At 42.0% G+C, this 20,405-nt stretch overlaps 1 protein-coding gene across 5 annotated transcripts in view; it reads right to left on the reverse strand.

The window, feature by feature from the left end:
• Positions 1-20,405, reverse strand: part of ptk2ba (protein tyrosine kinase 2 beta, a) — a 366,968-nt gene that overhangs the window by 49,516 nt on the left and 297,047 nt on the right. For all 5 annotated transcript variants that reach the window (XM_039749531.1, XM_039749530.1, XM_039749527.1 and 2 more), the window contains exons 21-23: positions 12,492-12,696; positions 2,306-2,417; positions 2,071-2,130 (exon numbers count right to left, since the gene is read on the reverse strand). In XM_039749531.1, coding sequence (XP_039605465.1) covers positions 2,071-2,130; positions 2,306-2,417; positions 12,492-12,696 — 377 coding nt within the window. The remainder of the gene's footprint in view (positions 1-2,070; positions 2,131-2,305; positions 2,418-12,491; positions 12,697-20,405) is intronic.

A 20,405-nucleotide genomic window follows, 5' to 3' on the forward strand; every position in this document is an offset into this window, starting at 1 on the left:
CACATTGCACGCTATGCACTCATTCCTGCTTGGCTGGGTGATTGAGCCCTGCTAAGGAGCGACATACAGGCACGTGTGCCTCTTGCCTTACACCCAGTGCTGCTGGGATAATAATTACACTGGTATTTTTACTTCAATATGATAAGGGTTACATTAAGTTCCTCGTTAATTTAAAACATAAACGGAGTACTTTAACGTGTTACACTACGGTTGTCGACTTAAATTTAGCGATTTTTTAAAATATTGAGACAAGATTATTACAGTCAGAAGGAATAATGTCATCACCTCAACATCTGTCTCTACTTCAATAAATTAAGTATTACATTAAGTTCCTCGTTACTTTAAAATGTAAATGGAGTATTTTACCGTTTTACACTACAGCTGTCGACTTAAATTTTGCAATTTTTGAAATACTGAGACAGATTATTTCAGTCAGAAGGAATAATGCGATCACCTGAACATCTGTCTCTGGAAATTTATTTTGCAGAAGCCTCTGCTAAATGCCCATGAAAGCGTGTGCGAAGTAAACACATTCGCAAGCTGACAGAACGTAGAGGACAAGCAGAGACTAGAAAATCCTTAAGGGTTTACATGGCCACATAATGGGATTATTCGTGGAAAAATCTACTTCTGTTAATCAGGCTTCTCAGAGGCCTCTAAATGGAATAAAGTCTTACGAGGCATTTTAGAATTCTGGTTTCTGCGAATAATCAGGTTATGAAAGCGCATGGAAGCGCATTAAATGAGGATACCATCTCAGCTATATAACAGCAGAATGATGCTTTGTCGTTACATGAATAGCAAAAATTGTACATCGATTGCCTAATCAATTTAATGCTGCAATCGCCTAATTTCCCCCTGGGGTCAAATAAATTTCTATCTATCTGTCTACAAGACATCTGCCCGGGGGAATCTTGTCCTGTTCTCTGTCCATGATGTTCATAGACAACTAATGGTCAAAGTGCAGAAGATCAGGTACTGTATATGTCAGGGTCTTTTCTCATAAGTGACGGCAGAAGGTATTTTCAGAATAAAAGAAGGACTGCCATGATGATTTTACTACACAGGATTTGGCACAGAAAAGAGGTGTTGAAGGTGAAGCGACATTCCCAAACAACATTTGAATTACTTCAACCAATCAATCAATCTCCATCTGCATCCTCACCTATACTTACGGATAAGGGTTATACGTGAAAAGCATGAGGTTACAGCGACAGGTGGTTGAGACTTTCGTTAATGGGTTCACACTCCATAACAGGATGAGGCACTTGCTGCTAGGAATTGAGAGGGTCCAGTCAGGTGGTTTATGTATGAGGGCCTTAAAATCCTGGGAAGTTTGCCAAGAATAATAGTAATACTAATAAAAATAATAATAATAATAATAATACAGTTTATTTACAGAGTGCCAGAACTGGAGAATATTGCTAAAATTCAAAAAACATAAAAACATTATCCGGCATCCAACAGGGCTGTGACAGACCAACATATTTTTTTCTTGTAGCACATGTCCAGTCTGATGGTTGTCAACACTTGTGTGTCAGAGGTTCGCCTTCCAGGCTCTTCAGAGGTATGTAATACCACTGCAGGAAAACAGGGGGTGCTGTCGCCAACAATATCACCTCCTTCTGCCTCCTCGATGCTGAGAAGACGTTCAGTGAGGGTAATTGACTCCGCCTCTTCTGATCTGAACCTTATAAACCCCAGACATCCCTGGAAATGGCCGTCTCATATACTTTCAAGCTCTTCTCATCCGAGTTACACCAGGAAGGAGATAACCATCATTTATTTTCTATTTTCTGCGTCATCATGCATCTGTTTTGATTCCATTCAACTTGAACTTGACCGCATGGTATACTGCTGATAAATACACCAAGGACGCTCATCAGGGCAGGCTGTTGCAACAGCAGGGCACTGCACAAGCAAGTGTGCACATGTTGGCACAGGAGAATGCAGAACAGAAAAGAACAGAAGAGCACAATACTGTAGCAATTCCACACATCACCGATCCCCCAAATTAACAACATCGTGCCCTGACATTATAAAAACAGAATTTTAATATTGCAAGCATACCTGAATCTGAAGGCCTGGATTTAAAAACTGTCCAAATATCTTTGACTTTGATCGAGAAGGCTGCAATTAAGTAAGAAAAGAGCCTCAGTAACAAATCTGTACTTAAAGCAAATCACTGAACTTTACAGCCAATAAGTAACATTATTATTGCCCTCTTTAATTGCATAAAAACATCATTTTTAACCATCGTGCATGTTTATGTGTAAAAGCAACAGTTCCTTTCATTGCCAGTTACCTTTGGCGGCGCCTCACTAATAGTGATAACAGGTTCAAAATACTTTGTGCCCCTGGCATTACGAATCTTCTTTTGTTCTTCTTGTTGTTCCTTCTCCATCTGATGGATATCACTAGAGAAATACATGGAGAGAAACATCACCATCTTGTTGGTTTGCAATGTTCATAAAATATGATATGATTATACACCATACTGTACACAGGTGGGTCTCGGGTTAGAGCTTTTCCACAGATATGAATGAGAACATAAAATCCCTCAAATTTACTTTTCAACTGAATTTCAATTAATTTGCATCTAAAGACATTTTAATTTATTATAAAGAAAGCAAACTACCGTATATACTTGCATTTAAGTTCTCCCCCTGATAAGTCGGATCTTGATTTTATATAATATATAATTTCTGATATTTTATAATGTCGGTCGTATAAGTCGAATGTGGAAAACGCATGCTAGTGGTCCAAGAGATTATGATATGCTAACGCCAACCAGAGAGAGTAACCACGGCCTTTCTTTTCTACGCATTGTGCCAACGTGACCACACAGTAATACCCACACTATTCTAAAGTGATGTTTGCACTGTTTTGTGTTTTTTGTATCTCACACCCTCATACACCTTTATCGTAAGAGGATCCTTTATCTACGATGGAGCGTTCGATCAGAAGAAACTAAGAAGCTGATTTTAAATTAAAAGTTGTTGAAGTGGTGAAAGAAATTGGTAACTGAGCTGCTGCAACAAAATTCGCTGTGTCTGAGAAACTGGTGAGAGATTGGAGGAGGCAAAAAGATGTAAAAAAAAATGTGTCGCATTTTTGAACAGGCGTATAAGTCAAAGTCTGATTTTATGATCGATTTTTCGTGTTTCAAGACCTGACTGAGTATATACGGTAGTTTTGCAGTGGACGAATATATCGCAGTCTTTACTAACAGTAAGGAATAGTACTGCAGATCAACTGCTAGATGGTGTTCAGAAGCCATTAAAATAGCTAACAGACTGTCAGGTTACAGTATATAGCGCCTTGATGTGTGGAGTACAAGTCACAGGAGGTTCTGCTCAAGTTTTATAACACACTGGTGAGGCCTCGTCTGGAGTCCTGGGTGCAGTTTTGGTCTCCAGGCTACAAAAAGGACAGAACAGCACAAGAGAAGGTGCACAGAAGAGCGACCAGGCTGATTCAGGGCTACAGAGGATGAGCTATGAAGAAAGATTAAAAGAGCTGAGCCGTTACAGAGATGAAGAGACACGAATGGAGTGTTTAAAATTATGAAGGGAATAAGTCCAGTGGGTAGAGATGGCGAATTTAAAATGAGTTCAAGAAGAACACGGGGGGATACAGTTAGACATTTGTTAGGTATAAATTTCACATCAAAATTAGGAAGTTTTTCTTCACACAGAGGATCACAGACACATGGAATAAGCGACCAAGTCATGAGGTAGAGATTAGGACTTTAGGGACCTTCAAATTTCAATCTCAAGTGGAAAGGACTGTCAAGTTTTGTTGGGCTGAATGACCTCCTCTCATCCAGGTTGTTCTAATGCTTCATTCTAGAACACTTCTGACCTTGTCACCATTTTCAGTCATTTTGTGCTTTGTGTGCACCCGGCAGCACTGCTGCTAAATGACTGATTGCACGATTGGAGACATGCGTGATACGAATTCAATTCAAATCCAATTATTTAGGATCTTTTCTACGGGTCCCAACAATTGTGTCCAGGTCACTTTAGAATACCTGTCTAGAATAAGCAGCACTTGATCTCTTGTCACACTTGCTTTGCTTTACTGGATGACATATCAAAAGCATGCAGGTATACAGTGTAGGGAAGAACTGCTTTTCATTTTGTCGCATTTTAGGGGACATACAGCACTTTTCAAATGAGCTGCAAGGGGACAAGCAAATTTGTCCACATCTGTAGCTGTCTGTAAATGTGAGTCCTAACTACATATTCTACTTGTGCTGTCACAGGGTGTACAGCCCCTGGAAGGGAAGGTGGGCTCTTAGCATTCCTTCAGGAAAGACAGCATGTGTCACCAAATGTAACTGATCTCTGTCACAGGTGAGTGTGGCTAGGCAGGCAGTTGGAGAGGCAGAACCTGCTGCTTATAATTGCCATCATCCTAAGTATGCCACATAGCCTGCATCACCTCAGACAGCACAGCTTCCGTCAGAGAAAGTGTCAGTCGCAGTGAGCTCTCAGCAAAGACAGCACATCTCTGCTGAGGAATCAACTGACCGGCAGCTTGTGGTGGCTTTTCTTGCCATCATTGGGCCTTTTTCACCTCTATGATGGACTGTACCATAAGTGCAGAATGTTTAAAAATAAAGTCACACAGTGTGCAGTGTACATACCTGTGATTCGTTATGTGAGCACATTATGTAATTAGTCGTTTGTAAAGTTTGTTTTTATGTCTGTCTGTGAACTTGTCACCGTGCTCTGTGCGTGCACTCAGTGCAGATTAACCAGATTAGTCGTGGTCACGGGGGTCTGCAGGAGTCCATCCCAGCTAGCATAAGGCGCAAGGCAGGGAACAAACCCTGGACAGGGCACCAGTTCATCGCAGCAGAACACACACACACCAACATCAACCACTAACTTGAATGTCTTTGCACTGTGGGAGAAAACCAGAGCACCAGGATGAAAACACATGCAGACACAGCAAGAACATTCAAACTCCACGCAGGGAGGTGAACCTCAGTCTCTTTACTACGGGGTAGCAATGCTACCACTGTGCCACCCACTGTGAAGTGAGCTCTACAATAAAATCAGAATTTCAGTTTGTGTTTGTGCTTTGTGATGTTACGCACAGTAATATCGCTTCACTTTGATTACAGTAGTAAGTTTGTTTTTTGGAAAATATGTAACAAAGCATTATTCATTCTGCTGATTATTTTTATTAATGACGTATTCAGTGCAATTTACAAATTACATACTGCTCTAGGTTATAAATGCTGTCAGTAATGAAACTTGTTCATAACTCAAGGGCCGGCTAGAATGTATTGCTTGTTTGTGCATTTTAAGTGTAGACCGAATTAGACAAATTATTATAAATATTTAACATTAAAGCTCCAGGACATCTCTGTAATTAGCTAATAGCAGACAGACATAAATGGGCTGCGGCAAATGGTCTCTGTTTTCTTAAATTACATCTTGCCTGAGGTGCCTTGAAAGCTTGCATATTGTAATCTTTTTAGTTAGCCAATAAAAGGTGTCATTTTGCTTCACTTCTCGCTACATTCCTAAATTAGGTGAAGTCAAAAGTGGGCTACTTTAAGGGTCTGAGGTGGGGCTGGTGCTCTTTGTAATAAAGATAAATTATTTATAAAAAAACAAAACTAGACGGAGCATCAGCTACCCTAAAGAGAGTACAGTCTCAACAGTTGGGCCTAGACAGAATTTATAATTAGCTGATTAAGGGAAATGAAGTTTGACAAAAAATGTGAAGTTTTACAAACAGAAAACAAAGATATTAAAGTTAGTTACACAATGGGAATTTGCAATGAGACTCTACACTTTTGATCACAGTTTCTTAAACTACATGCTGAGGAGTTGCCATTGCCTTCAATGGGAAAGGGTTGCGTACGACCTGCAAATTGTCTTGTGTTGTAACAGTCAATTTAAGTAATCAACACTGCTCTGTTATGACCTGCAGCAACGATTCTACAAGGCCCAAATCCCCAAACACTCAAACCACAGGGATGACTGTTAGCGATCGGTCTCCAAATGGGAAGGGGATGACTGTTGGTGACGATTCTTGGTCTACAAGACACTAAGGACAGCAAGATTTCTAATGTGGCTCTGAAATGAACAAATTTGTTACTTTATCTCAATTTCCAGGTAGCTCAGTTGCGTTTCGCACTGCAAACTTTCAAGTGAGCTAAGCACGTCAATAAACATCCCATGGATGTGACAGAGATGGGAGTAGATTCATACCTGGTGTGTATGTGCGTCTCGGTAACTGCAGGTCCGACATTGTGGTCGGCAGCATAGGAGCGCCGTAGGGGACTGGACTTACTCCGGTCCTGTTCAGCCAACATACATCGAACTTCCAGTACAACTGAGTCCTGCCACATGCAAAAGTTCGCTGACGACACTGCTATGGTGGGCTGCATCAGGAGTTGGCAGGAGGAGGAGTATAGGAACCTAATCAAGGACTTTGTTAAATGGTTCAACTCAAACCAACTACACCTGAACACCAGCAAAACCAAGGAGCTGGTGGTGGATTTTAGGAGGCCCAGGCCCCTCATGGATCCCGTGATCATCAGAGGTGACTGTGCAGAGGGTGCAGACCTTTAAATACCTGGGAGTGCAGCTGGATGATAAATTGGACTGGACTGCCAATACTGATGCTCTGTACAAGAGAGGACAGAGACGACTATACTTCATTAGAAGGCTGGCGTCCTTCAACATCTGCAATAAGATGCTGCAGATGTTCTATCAGACGGTTGTGGCGAGCGCCCTCTTCTATGCGGTGGTGTGCTGGGGAGGCAGCATAAAGAAGAAGGACAAACTGGTGAGGAAGGCAGGCTCTATTGTACGCACGGAGCTGGACAGTTTGACATCAGTAGCAGAGCGACGGGCGCTGAGCAGACACCTGTTAATCATGGAGAATCCACTGCATCCATTGAACAGGATCATCTCCAGACAGAGGAGCAGCTTCAGAGACAGACTGAGACTTCAGAGACCCCACACTATGCGACTCTTCAATTCCACCCGGGCGGGTAAACGTTAACACCACACAAGATTATAGACTGTTATATCTGCCTGGCACTCTCCACCTAGCACTTTCACTTTAACTTGCACTGCATTGTTATCACTCTTTAATTTAATATTGTTCTTTATCAGTATGCTGCTGAAGTATGTGAATTTCCCCTTGGGATTAATAAAGTATCTATCTATCTATCTATCTATCTATCTATCTATCTATCTATCTATCTATCTATCTATCTATCTATCTATCTATCTATCTATCTATCTATCTATCTATCTATCTATCTATCTAGTGCCTTTATCTATCTATCTATCTATCTATCTATCTATCTATCTATCTATCTATCTATCTATCTATCTATCTATCTATCACAGGGCAGAAACGTTTTTATCGGGAGAAAAAATATCAGGAGGGGTGACAGTTGTTGAGCTTGTGCACCACCTTTTTTTCCACAGTTTTTTGATTTATTTGCTAAACACGCCTCTACGAGCAAAACGCCTATTATTGAACTCCTATTACCGAGTGTATTTACTCTCCAGTAGCCACCACATGAATGTAACCTCAATGTCGTTTATCTTGAGTAACATGTCTACTGTTTTAGCTTATACACCACCGGTCAAAGGTTTTAGAACACCTCAGGTTTTCTTCAAACGTAATCAGCTGAAATGCAATGAATGACCTAAAATGGTGAAAAGGTCAGCAGTAAACTGCCAGAGGTTTAAATTTAAAGTTTAGGTTAGCAAAAACTGAAAAAAGGAAATTGAAGAATATTAGTGAAGGGCCTTCACTAGGGAACAAAGTAAGAGGTTACAACCTAAAGATGCAATGAAAGTAAATGAGGCCTTGAAAGTTGAACAAGACAATTTGCACAGGTGTCCCAACTTCTGTTGATTACTTAAAACCCCTCCATGTGTCTTAAAGCAGAGTTGGAGCAGACTGTGTTACTACACCCTCTGAAGTGCTACTTGGGACAATACTCCAGTGATAATGTCAAGAAAACGACAATTAACTTTAAATAAATTGGGGCTGAGCATTATTACCCCGAGAAGAGAAACTGCAAAAAAAAAAAGTGTCAGTGAGCTCAGTGGAGTCCTACACAATCCAAAGGCAACTGGGAACTGTGAAGAAGCTCTGATTGGAAGAGATCTAGCAGAGCTGAAGTCACCACCCAATCAGAAGACAAATTTCTGAGGGTCACTAGCTTGCGTGGTCACAGGCATCTCACAGCACAACAGCTTCAAGCACAGCTTAACAGTGCGGGTCGAAAAAAGCAAACGTCAATGCCTAGTGTGAAGAGGAGACTTTATGTTGCAGGTTTGACAGGGTGAGTGGCAGGAAGACAGCCATTCATTAAAGGACAAAACAGGGCCCTGAAATACCTGCAGACTGGAAGAAAGTCTTACAGACCGAGGAATCCACATGTGAAATCTTACGCGGGGTGTTTGTGACAGGATGGTTCCTCAGTGTGTGTCACCAACTGCCAAACATGAAGGAGGAAGTGTGATGGTTTGGTATTCTTTGGCAGGAGGGAGAGTTGAGGACTGGCATTTTGAATCACAAGGGTTACCACAGCATTTTGCAGCACCACGCATTGCTGTCTGGTTTTTCGTCTAGTAGGCCAGGCGTTCCTCCTACATAAAGACAATGACCCAAACAAACCTCCAGGCTATGTCAGACTACGTTAAAAGAAAAGAACAAGAAGGTACACTTCAAAACGAGGACTGGCCAGTTTAGTCTCCAGACGTAAACCCCATTGAGTTAGTTTGGGATGAACTGGACAGAAGGGTGAAAGAAAAGCAACACAAAGGGCTGCAGCAGTGCTGGGGAGAGCTTGCTGACTAATATTTGATTTCCCTTTTAGAAGGAATGCCATGTGTGTGTTTGGCTGTTATATCAGCAAAAGGTGCAGGCTTACTTTAATGAATCAAAAATCAGAATAAAACTTTGTACACTTAATGATTCCGTGACTTCTTTTTTTTTATTTGCCACTGTTTATTTGTTCTATGCCTTGATTTCATGTAACATTAAGACATTAAACGGAGTGCATTTCCATAAAAACTGAAAAAACTTTAGTGTTCAAAACTTTTGACTGGCAGTGTAGATGTTTGTTAACAATGCTCTTTCTGGAATTTTGTAAATTAACATTTACTACTGTGGCCTGCAGAGGGCACTCCGGCCATTCAAACCCGACTCACACAATCGCAGCACATACGCTTTTTCTTTTTTTCTTTTTTCCTACAGCACAGACTCAGACACAACATCACCAGATCTTTTTCTTCTTTCTCTCTTTTCCTCCACTACTCCTGGTAACCTTTGTCTTCTCCCACTCGACTCTGGCACCTGGAGTAATGGCTGCTGGCTCCTTTCATATGATACCCGGAAGTGCTCCAGGTGCTCGTTGACCCACTTCTGGCAGCAACTGCAGCACCCCCTGGTGGCGTCCATTGAACCCAACAGGGCTGCACCAAACTCCAGCTCGCATAAGAGTCCTAAGGGAGTCTCAGGCACCACTGCAGCCCAGGGGGGCTGCCACCTAGCATTCTGGGGGAGGTAATGCTCTGGATACGCTCGCTCCCCTGGTCCTTCCAGTGTGAAGGCATCCCGGCCAGGCAAGGGCCCCAGCTGTATGCCACGCTACATATGGCAGAGATAAAGCTGTTGCATTAAGAGGAAGCCCCCATCTATACATATGACTTTCAGATTGTCTAGTCGTTGGAGTCACAGGGCACTGCCATTCATTTCTCACCACCTCTTTATGTATTTTGTTTGACCCGATCACATGTGGCTTTACTTTTTTATATCTTTTATAGCTGCTGTCCGGGAGCAGGCGCAAGAGGCTGAGAGTCACAGGTAGCTAATTGTGTGAGTTGTTTTATGTGCATTGTGCTGTATGTATGTATTTATTTTTACCTTTTTATTGTTTTTAATGTCCCACGTTAACCGACGACTAGTTATGCTGTGAATGAGATTCTCTAATTACCGACAGCAGATGCTTAGCGTAACTAAACACAGCACACACAATTTTATACGTAATGCACAGAATTCAATGTAGTTAGATCAGCTCTGTGTCAGATCACACTCATACCTCATGTCACCTGCTCCTGGGTTTGCTTGGTAGCCCACCAAGACCACAGATTTCAAAGGGTTAACACCAGGGTGCGATTGATATGTTCACATCTACCTAACATGAGCTGAACGTTTGGGGATACTGCATCAGGGTTAGAAAAGCAGGCCTTTACACGACTGCAGCAGAAGAGCCTGCTTCAGAACAGAAAATGAATTCCGGGGGGGTTACATTGTCAGGTCACGACATTTGGGCTGACGTCACTTTCAGCATAGGAGGCCGCTTACTACGTGCAATCTGCATGTTGTCCCAGGGTACGTATTAGATTCTTCTCATGGCTCAGAGACATCTGGGTAAGTCAACAGGGATCTCTAAACTGGCTGGACATTCATGTGCCTTCCTGGCAAGCGTCCACTTGTGTCAGGATGGAGTCCACAAGGCCCACTCTGGACCGCTTTTTAAAAAAGTGGTAAATATGGAAAAATATCAAAAATTAAGTCTGTCAGCGTCTAGCTGTGCTCTTGGAGGAGAACGGGGCATTGTTTATTTAGGCAGAGGCTGAAAACTTGAAGAGAATTACTAACCTTACAGCAAAGACAAGAAAAGAAAACACATTTTATTTATGTAATCTCTTTCTCATCACCTGTTTTATTTTCACCAAAATAATGCACAGGTGGACATAATCAAGCATCCTGATTAGAAGCAGCTGATAAAATGTCAGCGAATGACAAGATGCTTAACACCACCACATGGGCCAGCCAAGGCTCTTTTTATTTAGGAATAGTGTTTGGTTTCACTTACATGCAGAAGTAAACAATGCTCAGAAAACAGATGGATGCTTGGGAACATTCAAAAAAACTTTCAAGTAAATGTAGAGAAAGAAATAACACAACATGAGACAACATTAGCATCCATTCATCCATCTTACTAACACACGCACCCCGGGCAGGGTCATGGGGTAGCTGGATATTATCCCAGGAAAGGAAGGAGCAACACCTGGACAAGGCGTCAGGCATATTTCTGGGTGAATGCACACACACAGACACACACAGACATATAAACACACACACACACACACACACACACACACGCAAACACACACACACACACACACACACACACAGACACACACTAGGGTAAATTTAGCAGCAGTTTCTGACACGAATGTGAGGAACACTGGAGCAGCACAAAGAGCAGGCCTGTCTCCTGTTCTCTTCACTCTGCACACCTCTGACTAGAAATACAACAGCAGGTCACGTCACTTGCAGAAATTCTCAGGTGACTCTGAAGTTATGGGGCCTCAATGTATGATCACTATTCAAGGAGGCTATGTAGAGGTGGTCCACTCCCTCAAGTACTTGGGGGTCTACATCAATGACATGTTGGACTGGTCTCAGAACTCAGAGAAATGAGAGAAGAAAGGGCAGAGCAAGCTGTTTTTGCTTAGGAGACTGTGTTACGTTACTGTAGGAAGTGACATTTATCACATCTTCTACAACTCTGTGCTGACCATAGCTTTCAGGGAGTCCCAGTGAATCAACAAACTAAATAAAAGTGAAGGCTCAATTATGGGATGCACTCTGGACCCCCTGAAGGTCATAGCAAAGGAGAGGAGAATGAAGACATAACTGAGTGCCATTATGAACAATGCAGCACATCATCTCTCTGTGACACACCAACACCAAATACACCTGTGTAGTGCATCACTAGGACTGTCAGACATTTTCTTTCATTTAACTTTTTATTTTTAGTCATTCTGGTGTATGTGTCTATCTTTCTAGTTATATAGTATATTATATATATATTATATTAAATATATAGTATATTATATAGTGCCTTTCTATCTATCTATCTATCTATCTATCTATCTATCTATCTATCTATCTATCTATGTGTTATATAGTGCCTTTCACATCGGTCTATCTATAGATAGGGTTTAGAGGGTGTTGGTCATGAAGTCTTACTTGTTATGTGGATGTTCACCTTTTTAAGCCTGCATATGCCGTTTTCATGTCCAAATATTTTTGGATGATTCAGCCGGCTCTCTAGTACTTTTAGTATCATCCCTGAATTTTATTCTGTTCACCTAACCTGCAAGTCCCTGGGCTGTCATGATGTCCCATACTTGCTTAATTCAGGTGAGTGCTGAGGGGTACAAAGTCTGTCGTGCGAGTATTGGGCTCATATTAGGAGCTCAACCTGGACATGATGCTAGTTCACTGAAGTCCAAGTAAACGCTCACAGCCACACTCACTCTTACTCGCACACGCACACAGGGTTCAATTTGGAATCATCTTGAGAGAAGAGACCACGCATCTTCAGTCCTTTACTTTTGGTTTTATCTTTTATGCTCCGTGAAACTCCTCTTTTTGTCGTAATTTAAATGAAAATTACAAACAGACAACGTTTTCCATACCTGAGCTTGCACACCAACTCTGTGAATTTGGGTCTATCGGAGGGGTCATAGGTCCAGCAGCGGGTCATCAACGTGTACAGCGTAGGAGGGCAGTTCTCAGGCTTGGGCAGGCGGATTCCCTGTTCTAACTGGCTTATCACATCCTTGTTTTCCAGCCAGAAAAACGGCTGCTTTCCAAGGCTCATAATCTCCCACATGCAGACAGCTGAAATAAACACACACAGAGAATTAACCTCAGGTAGTGGAATTCTTTCTTAGATATGCAGGTTTTACGCTGATGTGAAAATGAGTCTTAGAAACCTGTTGAACAAAAATATTGAATTAAATTTAGTTTATTTTGACATATTAAATTTCCACTTATACAATTCAGAGTGCTGGACACATTTACAAATAATACACTCAGTGGCCATTTTATTAGGTCAGCCATGTCAAAAAGTAAGCACACCCCAAGAAGTGGTTTTCCTTTTTTAGCATATGTGGACATATCAAGTTTTGATCTTCATTTTAAAAGCATCTACAGATAAGGGTGAACTAATATAACAAAGCTCACATTTTTGTAGTGCACTCTATAATCTAAAATAAAAATAAATCCAAATGTCAAATGTGGAGGAAGTAAGATCACCCTTCGATTTATGAACACCTCAACTAGAATCAGGTGCAAAAGATTATAAACCTGATTTGAGAGGCTCTTCACCTGATGCTGTCTTATTTAAACCTCAGATGTTCAGTTTGGTTGGCTCCTTGTTGTCGAAGTGTGTGTTATCAAAGTGCCAAGATCCAAAAAGCTCTCGGAGATCATCAGAAAGAAGGTTATAGATATCTATGAGTCTGGGAAGGGAATTCCAAACAACGGAGAAAACACAGCCAGTGGTGAGGATTTCAAACAGCTGCCGACTTGTCCATGCCAGATCACCCAGAATCTCATCACAGGACATCCAGGTAGCTCTCGTCACTGTTGATGTCAAAGTGCATGAGTCTACCATTAGAAAGATGCGGCACAAATGGGATCGAAATGGGGGATGTGTACCAGAAGTAAAGAGAATGAACATCAGGGCAAGACACGAGTTTACCCAGGCAAAGAACAAGTGCTCTGGACAGACGGGGCAAAGATAAACCTTCTTTACTTCCGACTAGCTGTCCCCCGCGGCCGAGCCCATGTGGTAGTGAAACAGGACAAAGTTAAAAAATCAATAGACGTTGGCACTGTGTCTGATCGTGTTCGTGGGAGAGCATCTACCGCGTCGGGAGAAAAGCATGTGGCCGTGATATCTCTGCCAATCAGCAGGTACCCCCTAAAACACATGGAGCTCTGATCTCTCTCTCAGAAATGTCAAACGTTACTCCTTAACAATATCTGGATGATAATGTCTGCTGAATAAACATGTATTGCTAGCTAAGTGGAGGCAAGGTGCGCTCTAACGTGTGGCGAGAGGTAGAGCAACTTGAGCGGAGGAGGCTAACGCGTGAATGAGGAGGGGCCCGCAGCCTCCCTCTCAGATTGGCACAAATGAATTTTGACACTTAGCACAATGAGAGAAGTCACAAAATCAACTGGAATGTTCAAGCAAATTCTAGAAAAAAACCCGATCTAAATCCGTGAAGAACAGACAGACAGACATTGGATTTTATATATACAGTGGAACCTCGGTTCACGACCATAATTCATTCCAAAACTCTGGTCGTAACCCAATTTGGTCATGAACCGAAGTAATTTCCCCCATAGGATTGTATGTAAATACAATTAGTCCGTTCCAGACCATTCAAACTGTATGTAAATATATATTTTTTTAAGATTTTTAAGCACAAATATAGTTAATTATACCACTGAATGCACAGCGTAATAGTAAACTAAATGTAAAAACATTGAATAACACTGAGAAAACCTTGAACAACAGAGAAAACTAACACTGCAAGAGTTCATGCTATAGTGCTAGGAACCACTCGCTAAAAACACTTTTTTTAAATGTGTTTTAAGCACAGGGAAAAAAATGAACATTTGAAAAATCCGTAATTTAATAAACCACCAAGAAAAGTAACATTGCAACAATGCACGCTACAAACCGATCGTAGTGAAGTGGAGGTTAAAATCCAATAGAAAAAAGTCTTCATTAAATACAACGAGGTTAAAACTATGCTCGGATCTGTCTCTTTAAAAACAAGCCTGTGCATTCTTTAACTGCCTTCTCGGCCTTATGCGTCCAGCTGTTTCTCGCTCGCTCGTGTCTGTGTGTGTGTGTGTGTGTGTGTGTGTGTGTGTGTGTGTTTCTCTCTCTCTCTCTCTCTCTCCCCACAGGGAATGCACAGGGAGAGACTGAACACGTGCGGAAATCATCGGCACGCACAAACCGAAAGGGAAACTGGCTTGGTCGTATACCGACTCTATGGTCGTGAACAGATGCAAAAGTTTGGCGACCTTTTTTGGTCGTAAACCGATTTGTGTGTTCCGAGACATTCGTGAACCGAGGTTCCACTGTATACAGTATACTGTTGCATAGTTTACTGTCAAATAATGCAGCCTGTAGATTACAGGTCGGGACTCAGACTACGAATGCACTACAGGCTGTCAAATAAACAAACTACACGCCACGGCGCAGCGTAAAGGGACTTCATCTCTGACGTCCGAGGTTCGATCCCCACAAGGGGAGCAGTGGAGTGTGTATGCCTGATGAGCCCAAATAAGCGCGGAACACATGTCGTGTACTCTCTGCATTATTTGACAGTGCAACATTACATGATCTGCTTCTCAAAACTGAAGAGGGCCCTGTGGTGGATGTTTGCTGAATGGCAGACCAACTGCATGCATTACCTGGTAGGTAACCACCCATACAATCAGGTCGGGACTCAGACTACGAATACAATGACAGTATACTGTATATATAGATATAGATGGGAAATGGATAATTCTACTGTGGCTCGAGACCCCCGTGTGAGTGCATAGCAGAAGAACAATTAAGGAGGCCACAGCGGCCTGTGTCATTTCATTTTCAAAAAACTGCCTCAACACCACCCATTACACAGCGTGTTACACGTTTGTGTTAAAGACCAAATGTACGCAAAGTATAATAAACCAGTAACGGCGTACTGCACGATATCGTGCAGTGACTACACCTGACTTGAACGTTCCTAGTCTTTGTCCTCTTTCTCTGTACGTTTAGCATTCGTTTGCTCAGAGGTTGATGCGCTTGCTGCTTCCTGAGCAGCTCTTCTTTTCTCCACCCTAGCGGCCCGCTGCTTCTCTTCATTCGTCGGCATCTTAGTTTTTGTGTTGCAATTACTTAGTACGTTTTCAAACAGTCTTCAAACTGCCTCAAGAATGATTAGCGAAGGTGGTAGGGCATGAGAATGGCGCACATACACATGCACCATATTGGCGCCCTGCTGCACGCTGCCGAGAGTTGATTCTACACTAAAATAAAATAAAAATAAAAAGAGTAATAAAAATCATCACCCCGAAAGCAGATAGTAGACGTCACGTAGTATACTGTATGTGTACCAAATTTCACGTCAATCGGTGAAATGGTTTGCGAGCTAACAGGTGATTTAAAATTCCGGACAGACAAACAAACAGCCACGGTAGCGTATTATATAAGAAGATAAGAATTTGAGAAAACAACAACTATAATAAGAGCAGTGAGGAGTAAAGTATAAAACATAATGAGAAGATAAGGAGGAAACTTTTAATTATTTAAAGGTTTGAGGCCAGCGGGGTGCTGATCAGCCATCTCTGAACCCAAAATAAATGCCAAGAGACTAAAGTAATGAAAAGGGAATAAATATTTCAGTAACAATCTGATAACAAAACAGAGGCGTAAGCAATGGGAGCTCAAGGTATTGAAAAAAAAATAATAATTATAAAACTTTAGATTTATATACAGTAGCAATCTTCTCACTTCTCAGAGTGCTTCAGTGAGTGGGCAGCCACTTCAACCACCACTAATGTGTAGCATACCACCTGGAGGATGTGACAGCAGCCATTTTTGTGCCAGTATGTTGACCACACATGAGCTGTTAGGTGGTGAAGTGGTGAGGGCTAGTTAGCCAGTCAGAGACAGGGGATAATTCTGGGGCCATAATGACTAGGACAGGGAGGGCTATTTAGCAAGGTCATCAGAATAAAAATGCCCATGTATCTTTAATGACCACAAAGGAACTCAGTATTACGTCTGAACTCGAAAGACGGTGCCATATTCACAGCAGAGTGTCCCTTGTAACTGCGCTAGGGAATTAGGATCCACACAAAGACCACAGGGTAAGCTCCCCTTGCTGGTCTCACCAACCCCTTATCCAGCAGCAACTGAAGCTTTTCCTAGATGGTATTCCATCCAAGAATTGGCCAAGGACACGCTTAGCTTCAGGTGGATGACCAGCTTCCCCTTGTGTCCTTGGGTGCTAATGCACTTACCCACCATAAAACTTATGCAATGAACTCGCTTCTCACCTTCTGTACCTTTTAGTCTACAAACTCTGCCGTCTCTCTCTCTCTCTCTCCATCCAGATGTGCCTCTGCCAGCGCTAATCCTCCAGAATACAAGCACTCTGATCATCTGGGTGAGAGACTGGTCTCCATCTGAGTCCAGGACAATACCCAGGCTCTCTCATAGGTACACCTGGGAACATTTCAGGGGGAACAGTATATGTTTCTCCTCAGGTTGCACTGGCCAGGACTGGGGTCCCTATCTTAGAAAAATTTGGGTCCCCCTGCCAGTAAAGAAGATACACCTCCCCATGCCAGTCACACTGGCAAACGTAATCCACATTTTCTTTGCGACTCCACATGTCTAAAGCGACCCTGTTGCTGCTGTGCAACACTCTCTGATATCTGACTGGTCATAGAATTACAGACTGACTAGATGATGACCACATCATATTTGCTCTTTGATGCGATGTAAGATTTTGCATATAAGTTGATACATATTTTGTATGTCTTTATTTGTAATTTAGGCAAAACTAAGTCAGGAAAGTGAATTTTACGACAGAGTTGGGAGTTAGTTGCTTGAAACAAATGTTTCTCTGCTAGAGTCTCTCTGTCATCCCCCACACAAAGCCAGGTTGCCTAACTGCCAAGTTTTACCTCAACATATGGTTTTGGGAGGATGGGAGGTGTTAAGATGTTCTATCCCCCCATTGGTCTGAAGTATGGCTGTTTGGAATTGGCTTGTAACAGAAGCCTTTAAGTACCATGATGTCCTATTGGCTCTAGGGGTTGGACAGAACATCTATAAATTTACTTGCTTAACCTCACTCTCTCTCTCTTACTAACCTCTGATGATGAAGACAACACAATAAAGAGCACAGCTCGGCAGCCATATTGAACAGGCTTCTGAAGAAAGCTGAGCACCAATGAGGCCTTAACTGGAGACATTTTAAATAACTAACAAGTCTGTGTGCCGCCTGACAACTACACATCACCATTTATCAGGTGGTATGGTTGCCAATATTCAAATGTACTTTGCATTTTGTTACTATTTATGAATATTATCAATAATACATTGTTTAAACTGTAACTTAACTTCTGCTTGTCTTTTTACTACAACTAATTGCCTGAGGTTATAGATATAGAAGGGAAGGTGGGGAGAAGTTATATACTATAATACCTTATAAGCAGTGGTAATTCTGTGAGATTTGAGCCATTCCGACAAAGGCTACATCTTAATAAAATAAAGGGGAAAGTAGAGCAATATATTACTCTACCAAGATAAAACACTCTTCAATTTGAGAAGGGGGCCTTTGTTTCAATAAAGAAGTGAAAGAACTCCTTTAGTGAGATGGTGGGCACCCCAGTATTGGAATAGAAGGAGATTTCAGATAAGTAAAATAAGATGGACGCTGTCTGAAGAATGTGCATAACAGAAGGCACATGATGTCCATCACACCCAATTCCGGGTCCCGTACAGAGGTTTCGATCACCTGGAAGCTCGTCTGTTTAGGTCAGTAGAACCAAAGAGCCCCAGCACCCTGGTACTGAACTCGACTCAGGGATAGACACACGGGTGTGATCTCGTAACGGGGAGTCTCACAGCTGATGAGGCTTCTTTGAAGCATATGGAGCCGACTTCCCTGAGAGTCTGGATAAGCGCCTGGTCAGAACTGGACCGGATCCAGTTTTCACAATGGTCTTCGAATGACATACAGTATGTGTGGGCAGGCTGTCTGTTCTCCAAAAGAAAATTAAAAAGATAAGTGGAAAGCTCAGAGGCAGGACTGACAAGCTGGTGTTCTTGGAAATGAAGCTTGTGCCAAGTGGATGTTAAAGCAAGAGCGAGATCAGAAAGTTAAATGTGCAGCTCAAGTGATAGGGAGAAGTATAATATAAACAGACACACATTCTTTAAAAACAGATGCTGAGGAAAATAAAAGGTGGAGAGGTTTCCAAATAAACAAATGAGAATTAACATGGGATAGTCGTCTGCTTCAATTGGAAGGCGCCTTCAGGCACTAGTCAGCCCTGCACAAATGCTTCAAAGCAGTAGACTTTTATTTTTACCATATTGTGTGACAACTTTCAAATTTCAAGGCTCCCTAACCCAATGGCTTTTAACTTTAGGAGGTATAAAAACCTCCTTACACAAATGAAAAAGCAGCGCCAGCAACTGCCCATCACGATGTTCCTTACTCGCAAAACACCGCCTAGTACGCCTTCAGTGGAAGAAGAAACTCCAGATGACGACGGCGGTGCTACACAGTCGCCTGAATAGGCTCCTTTAGAAGAGCTGTAACGCTCTCCATTGTTAAAATGAAACTCCTCGTTATCGGGCAAGTCGTCGTGTCATTGTTGGTGAGTACCCAGAACTCATTTTCTACGTATTTAGTACATGTACGTACATCGAGGAGGTATGGCTGTACCGTAAGTATATATCATCCACATATATTAGGAAGTACTTGCTGTGCTAAGTATTATAGTTCAGGTGCATCGCTAATTTATTCACACAAGTCTGAGAGAGCAGCTGTGGGCCGAGGGGAGGGGGAGGTGGGACCTCAGGAGTAGGGAGCCGGGCAGGGCACTCACTCCTCACTCACGTGCCAGCCTTCGTTTGAGTCGCTCTACCTCTCGCCACATGTTGGAGTGTACCTCGCCTCCACTTAGCTAGCGATACCTGTTTGTTCAGCAGACATTATCATCTAGAGATTGTTAAGGAGTAACGTTTGACGTTTTTGAGAGAGAGTTCAGAGTTACATGTGTTTAAGAGGGTGCCTGCTCTTCTCCCCGTGCGGGTTGACGCTCTCCCGTCAGAGCTGAAAACGATCAGATTATGTGCCAATGTCTAATTACCTACCCTTCCACTTGGCCAGAGAAACCTTGTCAACTTTTTGCATTTTTGGCAAAGAGATCACAGCTACATTCTCACCCCGATAGCAAAACCAAAAATATTGTAAATCAAGAGGCTCTTGGATATGAAAGCTATGAATATAAATTGTTCTCAATAAAAATTACATTTTTTTTTATTGATTTTTAAAGTTTGTCCTGTTTCACTACTACGCGGGCGGAGGGCGGGTGGTACCATAAACTGAGAATTCAGAGTTGGAGTCGAAGGTTTTGTGTACCCAGAATACGACAACCTTTCTTTTTTCAGCCCTTAATTAATTACAAATATTTTCTTTCTGCTTATCATTAATGCATTGTGTCAATTAGTAGCTCAAGGATAATGAATCATATAAAACATGGAAAAACTAAATTGTATTGATCTCATTAATTACATAATGTGTTATTATAAAGCTTTTTTGTATAATAAAGAAGCCTAATTTTAACCAACGTGAGATTAACGGAGTACAGTCACGTTTTTCTCCCTTCTAATAGCTACACGTACTCCTTTGTAACGGAGCCTTGAAAAACAATCACAGTTGGAAACAAATCCGCCCTCATTGCATAAATCAGCAGGGAAGGGCAAACCGGTGACATGACTGGTCCGCTGTTAA

Source organism: Polypterus senegalus, chromosome 3 (assembly GCF_016835505.1).
Source record: "Polypterus senegalus isolate Bchr_013 chromosome 3, ASM1683550v1, whole genome shotgun sequence".
NCBI lineage: Eukaryota > Metazoa > Chordata > Cladistia > Polypteriformes > Polypteridae > Polypterus > Polypterus senegalus.